The 15,626-nt window shown below is 38.2% G+C and overlaps 1 protein-coding gene across 1 annotated transcript; it reads left to right on the forward strand.

Annotated features, from left to right (window-relative positions):
* The first annotated feature begins 12,688 nt into the window (after nt 1-12,688).
* Nucleotides 12,689-13,081, forward strand: LOC135113848 (uncharacterized). Its single transcript, XM_064029468.1, has one exon. The coding sequence runs from the start codon at nt 12,689-12,691 to the stop codon at nt 13,079-13,081; it is 393 nt and encodes a 130-aa protein (XP_063885538.1).
* The last annotated feature ends 2,545 nt before the right edge of the window (nt 13,082-15,626 follow it).

Genomic DNA, 15,626 nt, shown 5'->3' on the forward strand with positions numbered 1-15,626 from the left:
GAGACAAAACAGGAAAGGAAGGAAGCAAAAACTTCCCAGAAATCTTGCCTGAATGGGATTTTAGCTGTAATCGAGGATACTTAGTCTTTCAATGATGTTCACTGTGTATTCTTTAAGACCCGTCGAGTTTGACCTCGCGCCCTTCGGGGTCCCCTCGAGGATTGAAGGCAGCATGTTTCTCCCGCACAGCAGCAGAATAATCACTGTTTCACCAAGGGACTGGACGTTTGGGAAATCGACCAGACGTCCGAGGGACGGAATGGAGAGCAGTAGAATGTAAAATATCTGCAAAATATGTCGCAGCCTTGTCAGAATTATCGAAGTCTTCTAATGAATGAGTTCTGCAAAGAACTGCTGATCAGCCAGATCGCGAGTGGCAATAAGTAGTCTCCCAGGAGGAAAAAAAAAACGAGAAGGTAGGTCTTGCATGAGGCAGGTAAGGTCACCCCTCTCGAAAGGAACACCGTATGCACTTGCGGGCCAGAATTGCAAAGCCATCGTGACGGCCTTGCCCTAAGTTAAAATGATAATAAAATGCACAGTATCCAGGAGCAAGATGAACCGAATCTCCCACCATTGTTGCTTAGAGATATTCGCACCCTAAAGAGAAATGAGAGGAGATTCAGCTACTCCCGGAATGCACGCAAATCACGGCAATTTTTTGAAGCAATGTTGCTACTTTGAGGGGGTTTTCAGAGAAGCCCCAGAGAGTAGCTTTCCTTTGCCAGCCTGACAGCGAATCTTATCTGGAAAATAAATCAGAAACCTGAGATTGAGGATGTGATTTGGGGATAGCTACCCACGCACAAGTCTCTGAAACTTCTGAAAAGACCGGAGGAGGAGGAATCCTCGACATAGACGGATTGATATCGTTCCTGGAGGAAGACCTATTGGGAAGATGGGCTGAGAAACGTTTCTGGTGGGACTGAGGAGGAGGCATGGAAGATTTGTTTGTATGTGTCTCTAGAGGCTTAAAAACCTTTGAAATCATTCGTGGTTGAGAATCCATGGGAGCGTGAACATCTGCAATATGAACTTCAGTACGAGAAGTCTGTGAAGTTGTTGAAGATGCAATGGAGATCTCTGATGAAGATGTAATGGCTAAAGATGCAGAGGACGGCTTATCTGTAAAATCTTCCAAAATAGACAGTAACCGAAGGAGCGACACTCTCATAAGGACGGGAGGAAACAGTTGATGATTGAGAAAGGTGGCAAGGTATTACAACCACACTACCTGTAGTAGAGGTGGACGAGCTAGAGTGGAGTGAAGAGGCGTATGTCTGCCCCACCATCCTTTTTTCTAAAAAGAAGTTCCTGTCTGGCACTACCGAGACTAGTAAACTGAGAATTAGAGAGGTGAAGAATGCCCTGCTCAAGACGGTACCTATTGCACTGTTGAGAACGTAGTGGGAGAGCCTCCCTACAGAAGAAGCAATAGGGTTATAGTTTTTATTCAGGACTAAGGTGTGAGTCAAATGCTGAGCAGTGACTACAATAGCGCTGGTTTGGCCAGTTCTCCCTCCCATGACCGAACTCATAACACCCATAGTATTGTAAAGAACGGTCAACAAATGCCTTTACCGGAAGGCAAAGAGGACCGATCTTAACACGGTCAGGGATAAAAGAACCGTAGAAAAATGAACATGATCATGTTAATATTTCCTTTAACTTTGGCCATTCGATGAACATTATCGGACATAATTGAAGATTGTCATCTTCTGATAATTCGTACAATCCCTGGATGTAAATGCGTCCTTTGCATAATTAAATGTTCGTAGTGGCTTGATGGATTCCAAGATCCCATCAGAAGGGCATGATAGATGGAGGAGCATCTTTGCCTTTGTTAAATCTTTAGCTCTGATTAATACACCTTTGCCAAATTTCTTGATGTTATTTGTAGGGAGGACTACAGTCTCCCTTTCTAGACATTTGGCAGCGTGAAAAAAGTTTCCTCGACATTCCCTAAAGAATGCTACAAGCCAGTTAGGTATAGGTGGATGGCGAACTTTGGAGAACGTTCCTCAGCATCATCAAAAACATTAGGACAATAGTCGTTTTTGCTATCAACTACATTACTCGATCGAATGACCTCAGCCGTTAAGTTGTTGTCTCCAAGATGCAGATAATTTATTGTCTCTAGAGCATCTTTGGCCGCAATATCAGAAGTAAGTGTCACGTAGCACCGATTAGATGGACAATCGCCGTCGTATTTCAGACGGATACGAAGAACAGTTCCAAAAGGCTTGAAAATCGGATGGATAGCAAGGTATGACATGGAGTCATAGACATTGATGATCATAAGAGTGTCAAGACAAGAATCAACAACTGACGCAAGGGGTCTTTCACCATGAGAAGCAACAGTAGGGGGAGTACCAGCTCCTGCCTTCACATCACTATGACGCCCAGAGGGTGACGTTTCGAGGGCCTGGTTGACCGCCCCACGAGGACCGGAGGAGTTTTTATTTTTATCCATACAGATAAAAAAAAAAAAAATGAAATGGACCTCGATGGGGGGCCACTCCTTTCAAAAAAAGGCACCTCATGAATCGCTGATAACATCGCTTCCACACACACTATTCTCTCTCTCTCTCTCTCTCTCTCTCTCTCTCTCTCTCTCTCTCTCTCTCTCTCTCTCTCTCTCTCTCTCTCTCTCTCTCTCTCTCTCTCTCTCTCTCTCTCTCTTTCTGCATATATAATCTACATTTCATGCAAATTTATTTGTATCAGAGATCTATGCTTGCCTATGAATCATTAGAATTTGAGAAAAAAAATGCCTCTCAGTCAAGCTGCCCCCCCCCCCCTCTCTCTCTCTCTCTCTCTCTCTCTCTCTCTCTCTCTCTCTCTCTCTCTCTCTCTCTCTCTCTCTCTCTCTCTCTTTCTCTCTCTCTCTCTCTCTTTCCATTGTGAATTTCGTTTAAATTTGATAGGTTTCCTTTTAGTTATGATACTTCCCTTTAACGATGATGTTACATTTCTATTCTTTAGTTACGCCTTTTTTCCACACCACCATCGAAGATAAAAGTCAAGGCACGTTGGTGACTTTCGCTATTCGGGCAACAGCTTTTCAGGAATCAAGTAATGATCCCTATTAGCTTTTTCCTCCTCCCCCCAAAAAATACTTATTTACTAAGTAAGCTCTTTTTTCTTGGTTGTGGTGACGAGAGCGAGCGGGAGAGGTAGGTTCCTTCATGGCTGGCGGCGCGAGAGGAAGTGACCATAGATTAACACGGTCACTCTGACCGTGTGACCTTACTTGATCACCCAGGGAGACGTGACAACGCCTGGAGGAAACATTGCCATGTATTGTGGTGTTTGAAAAAAAATAAAATAAATAAATAAACAAAAATAATTAAGAAAAAGGACATATATTACACTAAGTTGCCTTTTTAGAGCATCATTGTGTATATATACTACAACACCATTTAATTTTGAGATAGGAACTACCTGACATGAAGTGTGTCTTTGTTTAAGTGTGACAAAGCCGCAGGCTGAGGAATCCTCAGAAAAGACAATGCCTAAACGCTCAATCGATAATGGTCAGATCATAGGGTAAAATCTAAGATCAAAATAAACAATATATGAAAAAAAGTATAAATTTATATTCTTATATTCTACCCTACTAATAGTTCCTGGACACACACACACACACACACACACACACACACACACACACACACACACACACACACCAATATTCTCAATCATTCATCCCTTTCTCTGGTAAACTCTGGAACTTCCTGACTGCTTCTGTATTTCCACCTTCCTATGACTTGAATGCCTTCAAGAGGGAGGTTTCAAGTCACTTATTCATCAATTTTTGACCACTGCTTTGACCCTTTTATGGGACTGGCATTTCAGTGGGCATATTTTTTTATTGGATTTTTGTTACCCTTGGCCAGTGTCCTTCCTACATAAAAAAACAAACACACACACACACACACACACACACACACACACACACACATACACGCACACACACATAAACACACACACACACACACACACACACACACACACACACACACACACACACACACACACACACACACACACACACATAAAATACAATATGTGACAGGGGGGCGTAGAAGTTTGAGTCCCTTGACGTGTGTAGGGCAGGATCGCTTTACATATATTCAATTAGTATCTAGGTCACATTACATACAGCTCACTCAGCCACTCAGCCCTAGTTCAGTGACCACTCAGTGTCTTTCCAATTGGTAACATAGTTGATGTGTAATGCTGGGAAAATACATCAAGGGAGATATTTCTTTTGTGTGTATAGATATGCATATATATCCATATAGATGCATATACATAGATCGTTGCCAGCAGCGTGAAAAAGGAACAATACTTATAAGTGCGTTTTGGGTAAACTTAAAGAATAACTTTTTTGTTCACCACTTGAAACTATACGAGAGGTGAAAATATAATGAAAAAGGTAATTATATATATATATATATATATATATATATATATATATATATATATATATATATATATATATATATATATATATATATATATATATATATATATATATTTATTTATTTATTTATTTTATTTTATCTATTTATTTATTTATTTTTTTAATGAGGAAGGACTACAGTGGGAGAATGTATGTGGGATGTGTACAGATGAGGCACCAGCAATGTTGTGTTCAAAGTCAGGATTTGCATCCACAGCTAAAGAGAATTACAGTGACTCACTGCATGATCGATCGCCAGACAGCTGCTAGGGAACTTCAAGCCATCTTGGACATTACCATAAAAAAATGTAAATTATGTTAAGTCCATGCCTGTTAACTCTCGCCTGTTCAAAGACTTAGAATAAGAGTGGCAGGTCCTGCTATTCTACAATAAACTTCGATGGCTGTCTAAAGGGATTGTTCTTTGTTGAGTTTTTTTTTTTTTTTTTTTTTACTTACATAAAAAGCTAAAGATATTTTTGGACATGCAGGACAAGAATTTTTTTTTTTTTTTTTGTGACCCACTGTAGAAACCACGTTTGGCATACTTAGTTGATATATTTGATGAACTCATTAAATTTAATCTGAAATTTCAGGGTAAAGCCACAACTGTGATTCATTTTGTTGACTCACTGTGTACTTTCATCGTTAAGGTTAAGAATTGTCCTGGTACTTCCCTGATCTTGAGGCCATAAATATGTCATCAATAAAAAAAAAAAATAAATAAATAATAATATTGAACTAGAATCAAGAAGCCGCTTAGAGGTGAAAGATAACATGTGATGCTCCTTGTCGACAATTGTCCCCTTGTAGATGTGAAGGAAGTACTTCCATCTCATTAACTGCCTAACATAGTTACTGGTTATCTAGTAAAGAAGCAAAGAAGTTGTGTTTTTATTTATCTCTTGGTCCTGTTTCAAGTTTTAAGTACAGTACACAAGTTTCATCTATACTAATTTCAGTACACTAGTTAATTTCTGGTTTACAAAAATTACTTGTTATGAAATTTTTTTTAAATACATGTTATTGTATTTTTAATTTATGAAAATCTAATTTGGATTTGTTAATAAACTGTAATAAAACTTCGTAAGCCCCGGATACCGTATACTTTAATATGAACTTATTGATTTCTACTTTAAATATGAAGTATTGAGCCATGATTGTCCCATTATCATTGTCTTCGGACCCAGTCCCACACTGTGTCCACCACCCCACGCGAGGCGTCCTCCTTGTCATTCTCCCGCGCTCCTTGTTGTCTCAGTCAGTCAGTGTCCAGCCTTGCTTTGGGCTGGATGCTGTTGGGCTGGGTTTTCTGTATCAACAGTATATTTTTTTTTATTAAAATACAGCCTCCTGTTACCTAGCAGTTTCTCTGGCACCCTCTTTAGCACACACTGAACATATTGCCAGCACTACGGAGGAGTACTACCATATACAAGCAGGCAAAAATCTAGAATATATGGTGGCAGCACTGGGATGGAGACAGTAAAGCTCACCGGCGTCATCTGCTCCTGCCTAACCATGTCCTCCACACTCCGCTCCAGCTGCCAGCTAGCTACCTCACCAGCTACTCCAAGCCGCTGTTCCTGCATTGGCCATACTCCTTGTGGGCCACCTGCTACCTCGCTACCTGCTGCGGACTCTTTTGGGTTGCCTGGCTGTTCTCTGCCTGACCCATTGCAGTTCTTGACGCCTCGCCCGTCCCAAGGCACTCCTCTACTTGCGTTGCCTTTCTCTGGCCGCCATGGACCTCTGCTCAGGATGCCAGTTATCTCGCAAGCTACTCCACTCTACGTTGCTGCTTTCAACGTGGGCCTCGTTCTGCTTTAGCGTTACCTGCTACTGCTACCTACGCTACTACTTGTCTAGGGTGCTTGCAGCTGCTTGAGGACCACTCTCAAGTTTTTTTCTTGCCAAGCCTGCAGTCTGTTTCCATATGGCTTCAAGCCGCACTGAAGCAGTGCTCTGGATTTTTCGGATTTTTCAAGTCGTCAATGGACGCATCATCAACTGATTTAAGTTGTGTTCCTGTCACTTCAAGAATGAATTTCTCAGCCGTCAGTTTCTGCTTTAAGCTGTTCATCGACTGATTTGAACTTTGTTCCTGTCATTTCAAGAGTGAACTTCTTAGCCATCAATTTTCACTTCAAGCTGGTCATTGAGCGATTTAAGCTGTTTTTGTCATTTCAAGAGTGAACTTCTCAGCCGTCTGTCTTTCGCATCGACTCCATATGCATTATTAGTGCAGTGTTATTTTTGCAACTTGTTTGGCATAGAAACGCAATATTTTTCGTTTTATTGCAACGTGTTTGACATAGAAACGCCATATTTTCCGTTTGAGATACTCAGCCACGATATTGTTACTTCTCTCGTGATGTACACAGATAAGCGCCATGTACACAATTATATACATTTATACGCATTTTGTGCTTTTATTATTTGTCTTTATTTCAAACATTTACACACATACTTACACAGTGGGGTAGACCAGTGGTTATAAATTGTCCTGATGACTTAGAAAAGGTTGGTATTTCTACTCCTGATTGGAAAAAGTGAAATCTAGATCACTTAACAAGTGCCTAAGGTGGCGCTGGGGCACAGCGCATACTTAGGCATGATAATGGTGTTAGTGTAAATAATATTAACTCCGTTCAGTTTGTTCTTCCCCTGGATTATATTAATGTGTTGTCTCTTAATGTTTGTGATGTCAACTCAAAATTTTTATCTATGGAATTTGTTAACTTTATTAAAGATTATGATGTGATTTGTTTATGTGAAACTAAGTGTGATGATACAGATATGATTAATGTAAATAATAATATGGAAAATATTGGCTTTGATATTGTCCTTAAGAATAGAAGAAAATTAAGCAGGTTCAAATATGGGGGTTTACTCATAGCCATCAATAAAAATGTTAGTTTTAAGTGGAGGTATATTAGTAACATTTATGATTCTTTACTTTCAGTTAAAGTTGATAGAAGTAGTGTAAATTTTAGTAGGGAACTGGTAATAACCTGTGTTTACATTCCCCCCTCACACTCTAGATATGGTAATGAAGAGCACTATGATGAGCTGGATGATTTTTTTGATGACTCATTTTTATGACGATTATGTGCATCTTCTTTGTGGCGATTTTAATGCTCACACTCTCACTATGTCTGATGTTCCTTCTGATACTGCTGAGGACCATGTGTCTGTGGAAGTACCTCAAGTGAGTTTAACTGATTTTGGAATAACTGAGACTAGAGCAAACCAAGACTTAACTCCAGATAGGAATTCAAATGGGAAAAAGTTGTTGGATGTTTGTAAGAATCACCAAGTAAATATATTTAATGGAGGGTTAGGAGGGGGGGAGACTGCAGCATTGTCAAACCTACAACCACACACAATACAACTATTGACTATTTTTTTAAGATTACCAGTGGTTATGAAGAATGTTGTAGTTTTTAAAGTACTAGATTATGAACCTTTGTGGTCTGATGTACACTGTGGACTACATGCAATAATTAAATGTAAGATACAAAGTACGGTGCCTGCTGTAAACCGAGAGGCACAAGAATCAAGACAATCAAGTGTAAGGCCAAGTACATGGAATGCTGAAAAGTAAATTTTATATGTGAATAATATTGATGAAAATAAGATAAATGAACTGATTGCAAAAGTGGATGAACTACCCATGGATGATATTACTCTAGATTTAAAACAAATACTGACTGAGCCGGCACTTGCAACTTTCCCATCATATAAGAAAAGAACCTTCATTAAAAAGTCCAATAATACCACCTCAGTGGGATATGATTAAGAGTGCTGGGCATCTAGAAAGGAATACCACAAAGCTAGACAAAGGTATCATTTGCATAGAAGTAGTGTAAATTTTAACATGATCGAGAAAAGCAGGAAATATCAAGCAAATCTAAAAAGAGTGAATAATAAGGGGAGGGATAATTTAATAAAGGAACTTAGAAAATATAACAGTGATGACCCTAAAGCATATTGGAAAATTTTAAACTGTCAGAAAATAACTTATCAGATCCCCATAACACTAAATTAATTCTATGAGCATTTTAAGCAGCTAGCTGGTGATGAAAATTCTGACAATATTGATGTGATTATTACAAATGATGAAGACAGTGCGGAGGCTGAAATTTTATCAGTATTTAATGATCCTATAAGTGAAGAAATTTCTAGTTAGAAATATTAAGAAGTTAAAAAAAAAAATCCCCAGCATATGATATGATATTATATGAATATATTAAAATTACTAAGTATCTTTTGTCTCCCCTCTCTGTTAAAATGTTTAATGAAATACTTGATACTAGTGTCATGCCAGCTGAATGGGTGGTGGGTACAATAGTGCCACTCTATAAAATCAAGGGAGACATCCAGGATGTTATTAATTACAGGGACATCACCTTACTTAGCTGCATGGGGAAGCTGTTCACCTCCATACTTAATGAAATACTTAATTCAAACACTTGTCTGTCATTAATGAAACACAAGCGGGCTTCAGACATGGATATTCCACTCTGAATCATATATTTTTGTTGAAACGTGTAATTGATTTATTTAACTGGAAGAAGTAAAAGCTATTTTGTTTATTTGTTGATTACAAGAAAGCGTTTGATATGGTATGACATGAAGGTTTATAGTGTAAGCTTGTGAAGGAAAAGGTGCAAGGGAAAATTCTAAATGTAATCAGAAATATGTACAATAATATCAGGTCATGTGTTATGCTTAACCAAGAGATTTCAGACACCTTTTTGTTTGCAATGTAGGGGTAAGACAGAGGGAAAATTTGTCACCTTTGCTTTGTTTTTTACGTGAATGATATTGAAAGTAAATTAATTGAATATAATTGTAGTTATGTAAATTTTGGTGATTATTTATTAAACTTGTATCTTAAACTATTTGTTATTATGTATGCAGATGATACATGATAAATAGTGTACAAAACAGGTCAATAGTTTTTTTTTCTAATTTCTTAATTAGTAATAGTATGTATAATTATATATTAAGTGTATATATGGGCAGGAGATTCTCTCTAAGGCATACTTCATTGAAAGTGATAGCCAATTCGGCGTTAATGATTTTTTTAAGGTATTTTCTCTACACCTTAAAAGTGTTTTAACCTCTTTTTCTAAAGGAGTAATGGCTGCGCCATAGCTAGCCATGTGGGCTAGATCCGGATTTCGGGTCTCTTGACACTTCCTCAGTAGCTTGTAGGTTGGTGTTTCCTCTTCTGTGTCTGCAGTGGGAATGACTCTGTTTTTAACAGTTTATTTAATGAAAGTACATAAATGAGAGGGGGGGATTAGAAAGGTAGCCGTAGGGGGGGGTGGAACAAAGCATAGAAAAAAACAGAAAAACAGTATAAGTACAAAGTGACCGGGCAGTCCGGTTTGCCGTTTTATCATGGTATACAAGCTTCTCTTTTATTATAGAATAGAGCATGATGTACATAATTTCGTGTTATATTTATGTGTAATAATTTACATCTTGTGTTGTGTGTTAATATGCGCTATAATTTTACAAACTGAATATATTCTTATTGTGAGTAATGTTTTTGTGACAATGATTTTGTAGGGATGTTTATTTACAGTGATGTTTATCTTCGTTGAAAGTGTTAACTGTATCTTGGTGCTGGCTCCCCCGCCTCCAAAACTTGGAGGCTTCTGGGGAACCAGGTGTGTCTCTGATGAGGGGCTAAGTCATTGAGTTCTAGTAGGGAAAGGAACTGATCACCACCCTCTGTCTCCAGTCTCTCCCAAATTCTGGCCGCCATCTGGTGTAGACGTACATTCAGAGGAAGGAGTGAGGCCGCTTCATGGAGTGATACCATTGTGGTGTAGTTGTCCCATCTCGTGTTGAACGCAAACCTTAGAACTGCGTTCTGGACTTTTTGGAGCCTGCTGATTGACCTCCTGCTCAAGGCGTGTAGTGAAACCGGTGGGTGGGTGAGCACTGGGAAAACCAAGGCTTTGATGTGGTGAAGTTTTGTTTTTGTTTCCAGGTCACGGAAGCGGTAGAAGGAGGCTAGAGCGCACCTTGCCTGCTCTACCTTGGTAGTGACATGGCTTGTGTACCCTCGTCCTGAGAGTCGCAAGCCTAGTAGAGAGCCTTGTGCCTTGAATTCCACTGGCCCTTCCTCCGCGATGAGAGGTGGAGGATTCCTGGATGATATGGGAATCACCGCGAACTTGGCCAGGTTTGTTCTTATATGCCAGGTCTCCTCGAACGTGCTCACCCTGGCGATCTCCCTTCCTGTACGGGCATTCAGCATCCTTCCTGAACGTTCAGGGTGGAAGACCACCTGGGTGACGTCATCTGCGTACAGGATATTTTTTCCTGCTTACACACACCGCGTAGTGTAGTGATCAACACGCTCGGCTCACAACCAATGACTGATGCGGTAGCGTTTTCTTTCATACCTGCCTGCCAGTCTCAGCGGAGGCCAGCCGCGCACTACGGCGTCGCTGATTGGCTGGTTCGCTTGGTGCCTTTGATCTTCTCATGCTCGGCAGTGCTTGTAGGTCAATTGTTTGGATATTCAACCTCGGGTTTTCTTCTTTTATGTAGAGGGCTTGTAAAGTGGATAATCTTCTCTTGTCGGGGCAGCTGTCAATGATGTCAGTGTTGTCTTCTAAGAATTTCCTGGTGATGGTGATGTTGTGCTCTTGTTGCAAGTGGTTTTTCAGGGCTCCGGCAGCTAAGTGCAGTGCGAAACGTCGCGAGAACTTTGTAGTAGTCTCGCCGATATAGGTTGTAGATAGGACTTAGCAGTTTCCTTGTTTGCAGGTAAACCTATATACGACGTGTGACTTCTGCATTGCTTCTCTCTTGATGTCGGGACTGTTCTTAAGGAGGAGATGGCTGGATTTCTTATTCTTGTAATATATCTGCAATTTTAATTTTCTTTCTGGATCTGTTGGCTTCACATTGCTTCTGACGATTTTTGTTATTATTCGTTCTTCCTCTTTATATGCTGATGAGTAGAATGCTCGGTAGAAGAGGACGATGTGTTGTCTTTCGTGGTGGTGACGTTTGCATTGTACCAATTATTGAGGATTTCCTTTGTCTGGCGAAAAAAAATGTCGATCTCCTTATGTCCGTTGTTAACTAGCACTTGGGTTGATCTTTATATTTCTTGATGTACTTGTTTCCAGGTACTGCAGTGTGTAAGAGCTCTTCTAATGTGTGCGCCGATAGTAGAGTCTTTATATCGTTGTGGGGATTCACTTACACAAGCAAGAATCTAAAACATGGCTATTTAAGGATGCTTTAAGTAGGCCATTGTCTCAGAAAGTTTGAAGACCACTGTTCCAAGATCTGAGTTTAACTGTACTCCCAGTCGCTGGAAATACGCAGGCGTTAATGATGAGGGTAACTTATTATGCGGCCGTCATGGCAGCCTTCTCGTTCTTTTATGGGATTATTGCGCAATCGTGTGCGTATTCCGTGTTCACTGTGCCAGAGAATGACATTCCTAAATATAGTTCCTTCATAAGTATACTACTAGAGAGAGAGAGAGAGAGAGAGAGAGAGAGAGAGAGAGAGAGAGAATCTTCAATCTCTGGAAATACGCAGGCATCGGGAAGGGGGAGAGGTACACCGACTTCCATTTCTCGTGGAACAACAGATAATAATAATAATAATAATAATAATAATAATAATAATAATAATAATAATAATAATAATAATAATGATAATAATAATACTAATCAAATAAATACATAAATGAATAGATAATGATAGTAGTATAAAAAAATAAAATAAAATCACTCGTTCTTCAATACCCTATTTATGTTACATCAATATCTTTCATTTCAATAATTTAAACTCTTAATTTTTACAAGTTATTTCAATGGGAAAAGACTATAAATAAGATAAAACTCTGCAGATATACTGACGCCACCAACATTCAAGCGGGAGAAACCACCAGGCTGGTTTGTTAAAGATGGCTCAATTTTGCGGTACTTTTGCGTAAATGTCAATAACTAGTATTCCTCAGGAAGAACAGGGAAGTGAACCAGTTGTCTGGTGTCCAATGGCTTGTTTGTTTCAATACACCGCTGTCTATATCATGCCTACTGACATTTTTTATTTATTTATTTTTTACAATTAGGTTTTCCATTTTTTTTTTAAATGATGTTTTCCATTTGTGACAGAAAGGTTTCCGCAAGAAAAAAGGGAAAGATTTATAAAACAGTAGTGAGACCCGCCATGCTGTATGGTATGGAAACAGTACCACTAACGAAAGAGCAGGAAGCGGAGTTGGAAGTATCGGAATTGAAGATGTTGCGATTTGCTCTTGGAGTGACGAGGATGGATAAAATCAGAAATAATTACATCAGAGGAACAACGCACGTACGTCAGTTTGGGGACAAAGCAAGGGAGGCTAGGCTGAGGTGGTCCGGACATGTGAGGAGGAGTGACGAGGGGTATGTGGGGAGGAGGATGCTGGACGTGGAAGAACCTGGCAGGAGGAAGAGAGGGAAACCAAAGAGAAGGTTTATGGATGCTGTGAAGAAAGACATGCAAGTGGTGGGCGTGACAGAGGAAGGCGCAGAAGATCAAGCGCAGTGGAGAAGAGTGATCTGCTATGGCGAGCCCTAAATGGGAGCAGCCGAAAGAAGAAGACAATGGTGTTTTCCATACCCTCCCTAGCCTTGATCCACAAAAGGTTTATGGTGCAGAAGGAATCGCTCCTATCGCTATGTGTAACTGTGGTACCGTGTTTGGTCCTTGTATGGCCAAAGATTTGCGTCTTTATCAATCGATATTCAGCTTTGCTGCTGAAATTTGCTTATATATAACCTGTTAATAAGACGAGTGACTGTAAAATTTGAAAAGATTGCTCGTGTTATGTATCAATGTTTGTTGCATGTGGGCATTGCTGGGATATAGATCTCACCAGGGCAAAAAAAAAGTAAAGCTGCACTAAAGGATTGTGGTTTGTAATAAATGTGATTGAGTCAAGAAGTTTCTAACCCTTTAACGTTACACAGAGATGTGGAACAAAGGCGTATATTTAATTTCGATATATTATTTCAACAAGGTCTCTTTGAAATAATTATGCCTTATTTTATTTATAATTTTATTTATTATTTTCTTTATGGCAGAGAAAGAATACTTCACAAGGTTAAAGACTACATTATTAATAATCTTAACAAAAAATTATAAGAAATAATAACATATTGCCAGTAACAGTAGGAAGATACCGGAATGTGTCGAAGGAAGGCATTCCATGTAATAAAGGTGACTCTTTATTACCAGGGGATGAAAATGACGAGTATGAAATAACCAGGAAATGAGTCAAATGAGGCATGACTTTATTCCCACAATGTTTCTGGACACATGCTTATAAATTTAGGTGAATAGTGCAGATTGCAGAATAACAATATTAACATATTAAATAATCCTTACATGTTTCCTAGATGTTATAATTATGAAACATGTTTACATAACATTACATTTTGAGTATTTGTATACATAGGAAAAATATTTAATATTCGTAGTGGAGAATGTAGAAATAGTGTTTCATGCTTAATTTGTAAGGGTTGACTACCCTTATCTGCTGTCGCCAGTACATGTTCTCTGCATTGTATTCCTTTAGGCGCAATCGCCTTTCTTAATTCCATTTTTCTACAGAGGCTTTTGCTTTCCCGTCTTTTTTTCATCCTTCCGCAAAATATGTGATTTGTTTTTTCCATAGACATAAAGACGTCTACAGGTTTCTGAATGATTTTTCAGAAATATCATAACTGTAGTTCCTATCTCATACTCTCCATCCCCTCTTTGCTGCTTAGCCCACATGGTAAGAACACAGAAGCAGCTGTAAGAAGCCAGAATGCTTACACAAGATGATGAAAATTAATGTACTTACATTTAACCATAATCCATCTAGTCTCCTAAAAAATGTCTACATGCAGGACATTATGAACTCGATCTATATCCGTCATTTAGCACTCAATTTGAGAACTAATATATTTCTAATTTATGGATCTTGAACCAATTGCTTCTAGTCATATCCTATCTTGATTATTAGGCCTAAGAATTTCAATCATAACATTCTCTCTCTCTCTCTCTCTCTCTCTAAATAAATTAATTAATCAATTAATTAATTAATTAATTAATTAATTAATTAATTAATTAATTAATTAATTAATTAATTAATTAATTAATTAATTAATATATATATATATATATATATATATATATATATATATATATATATATATATATATATATATATATATATATATATATATATATATATATATATATATATATATATATATATATATATATATATATATATATATATATATATATATATATATATATATATATATATATATATATATATATATATATATATATATATATATATATATATATATATATATATATATATATATATATATATATACATATATATATATATATATATATATATATATACATATACATATATATATATATATATATATATATATATATATATATATATATATATATATATATATATATATATATATATATATATATATATATTTTTTTTTTTTTTTTTTTTTTATGTAGGAAGGGCACTGGCCAAGGGCAACAAAAATTTAATAAAAAAAAAATGCCCACTGAAATGCCAGTCCCATAAAAGGGTCAAAGCAGTGGTAAAAAATTGATGAATAAGTGTCTTGAAACCTCCCTCTTGAAGGAATTCAAGTCATAGGAAGGTGGAAATACAGAAGCAGGCAGGGAGTTCCAGAGCTTACCAGAGAAAGGGATGAATGATTGAAAATACTGGTTAACTCTTGCGTTAGAGAGGTGGACAGAATGGGGGTGAGAGAAAGAAGAAAGTCTTGTGCAGCGAGGCCGCGGAAGGAGGGGAGGCATGCAGTTAACAAGATCAGAAGAGCAGTGAACATGAAAATAGCGGTAGAAGACAGCTAGATATGCAACATTGCGGCGGTGAGAGAGAGGCTGAAGACAGTCAGTTAGAGGAGAGGAGTTGATGAGACGAAAAACTTTTGATTCCACCCTGTCTAGAAGAGCAGTATGAGTGGAACCCCCCAGACATGTGAAGCATACTCCATACATGGACGGATAAAGCCCTTGTACAGAGTTAGCAGCTGGGCGGGTAAGAAAAACTGGCGGAGACGTC

This window comes from Scylla paramamosain, chromosome 26 (assembly GCF_035594125.1).
Source record: "Scylla paramamosain isolate STU-SP2022 chromosome 26, ASM3559412v1, whole genome shotgun sequence".
Taxonomy (NCBI): domain Eukaryota; kingdom Metazoa; phylum Arthropoda; class Malacostraca; order Decapoda; family Portunidae; genus Scylla; species Scylla paramamosain.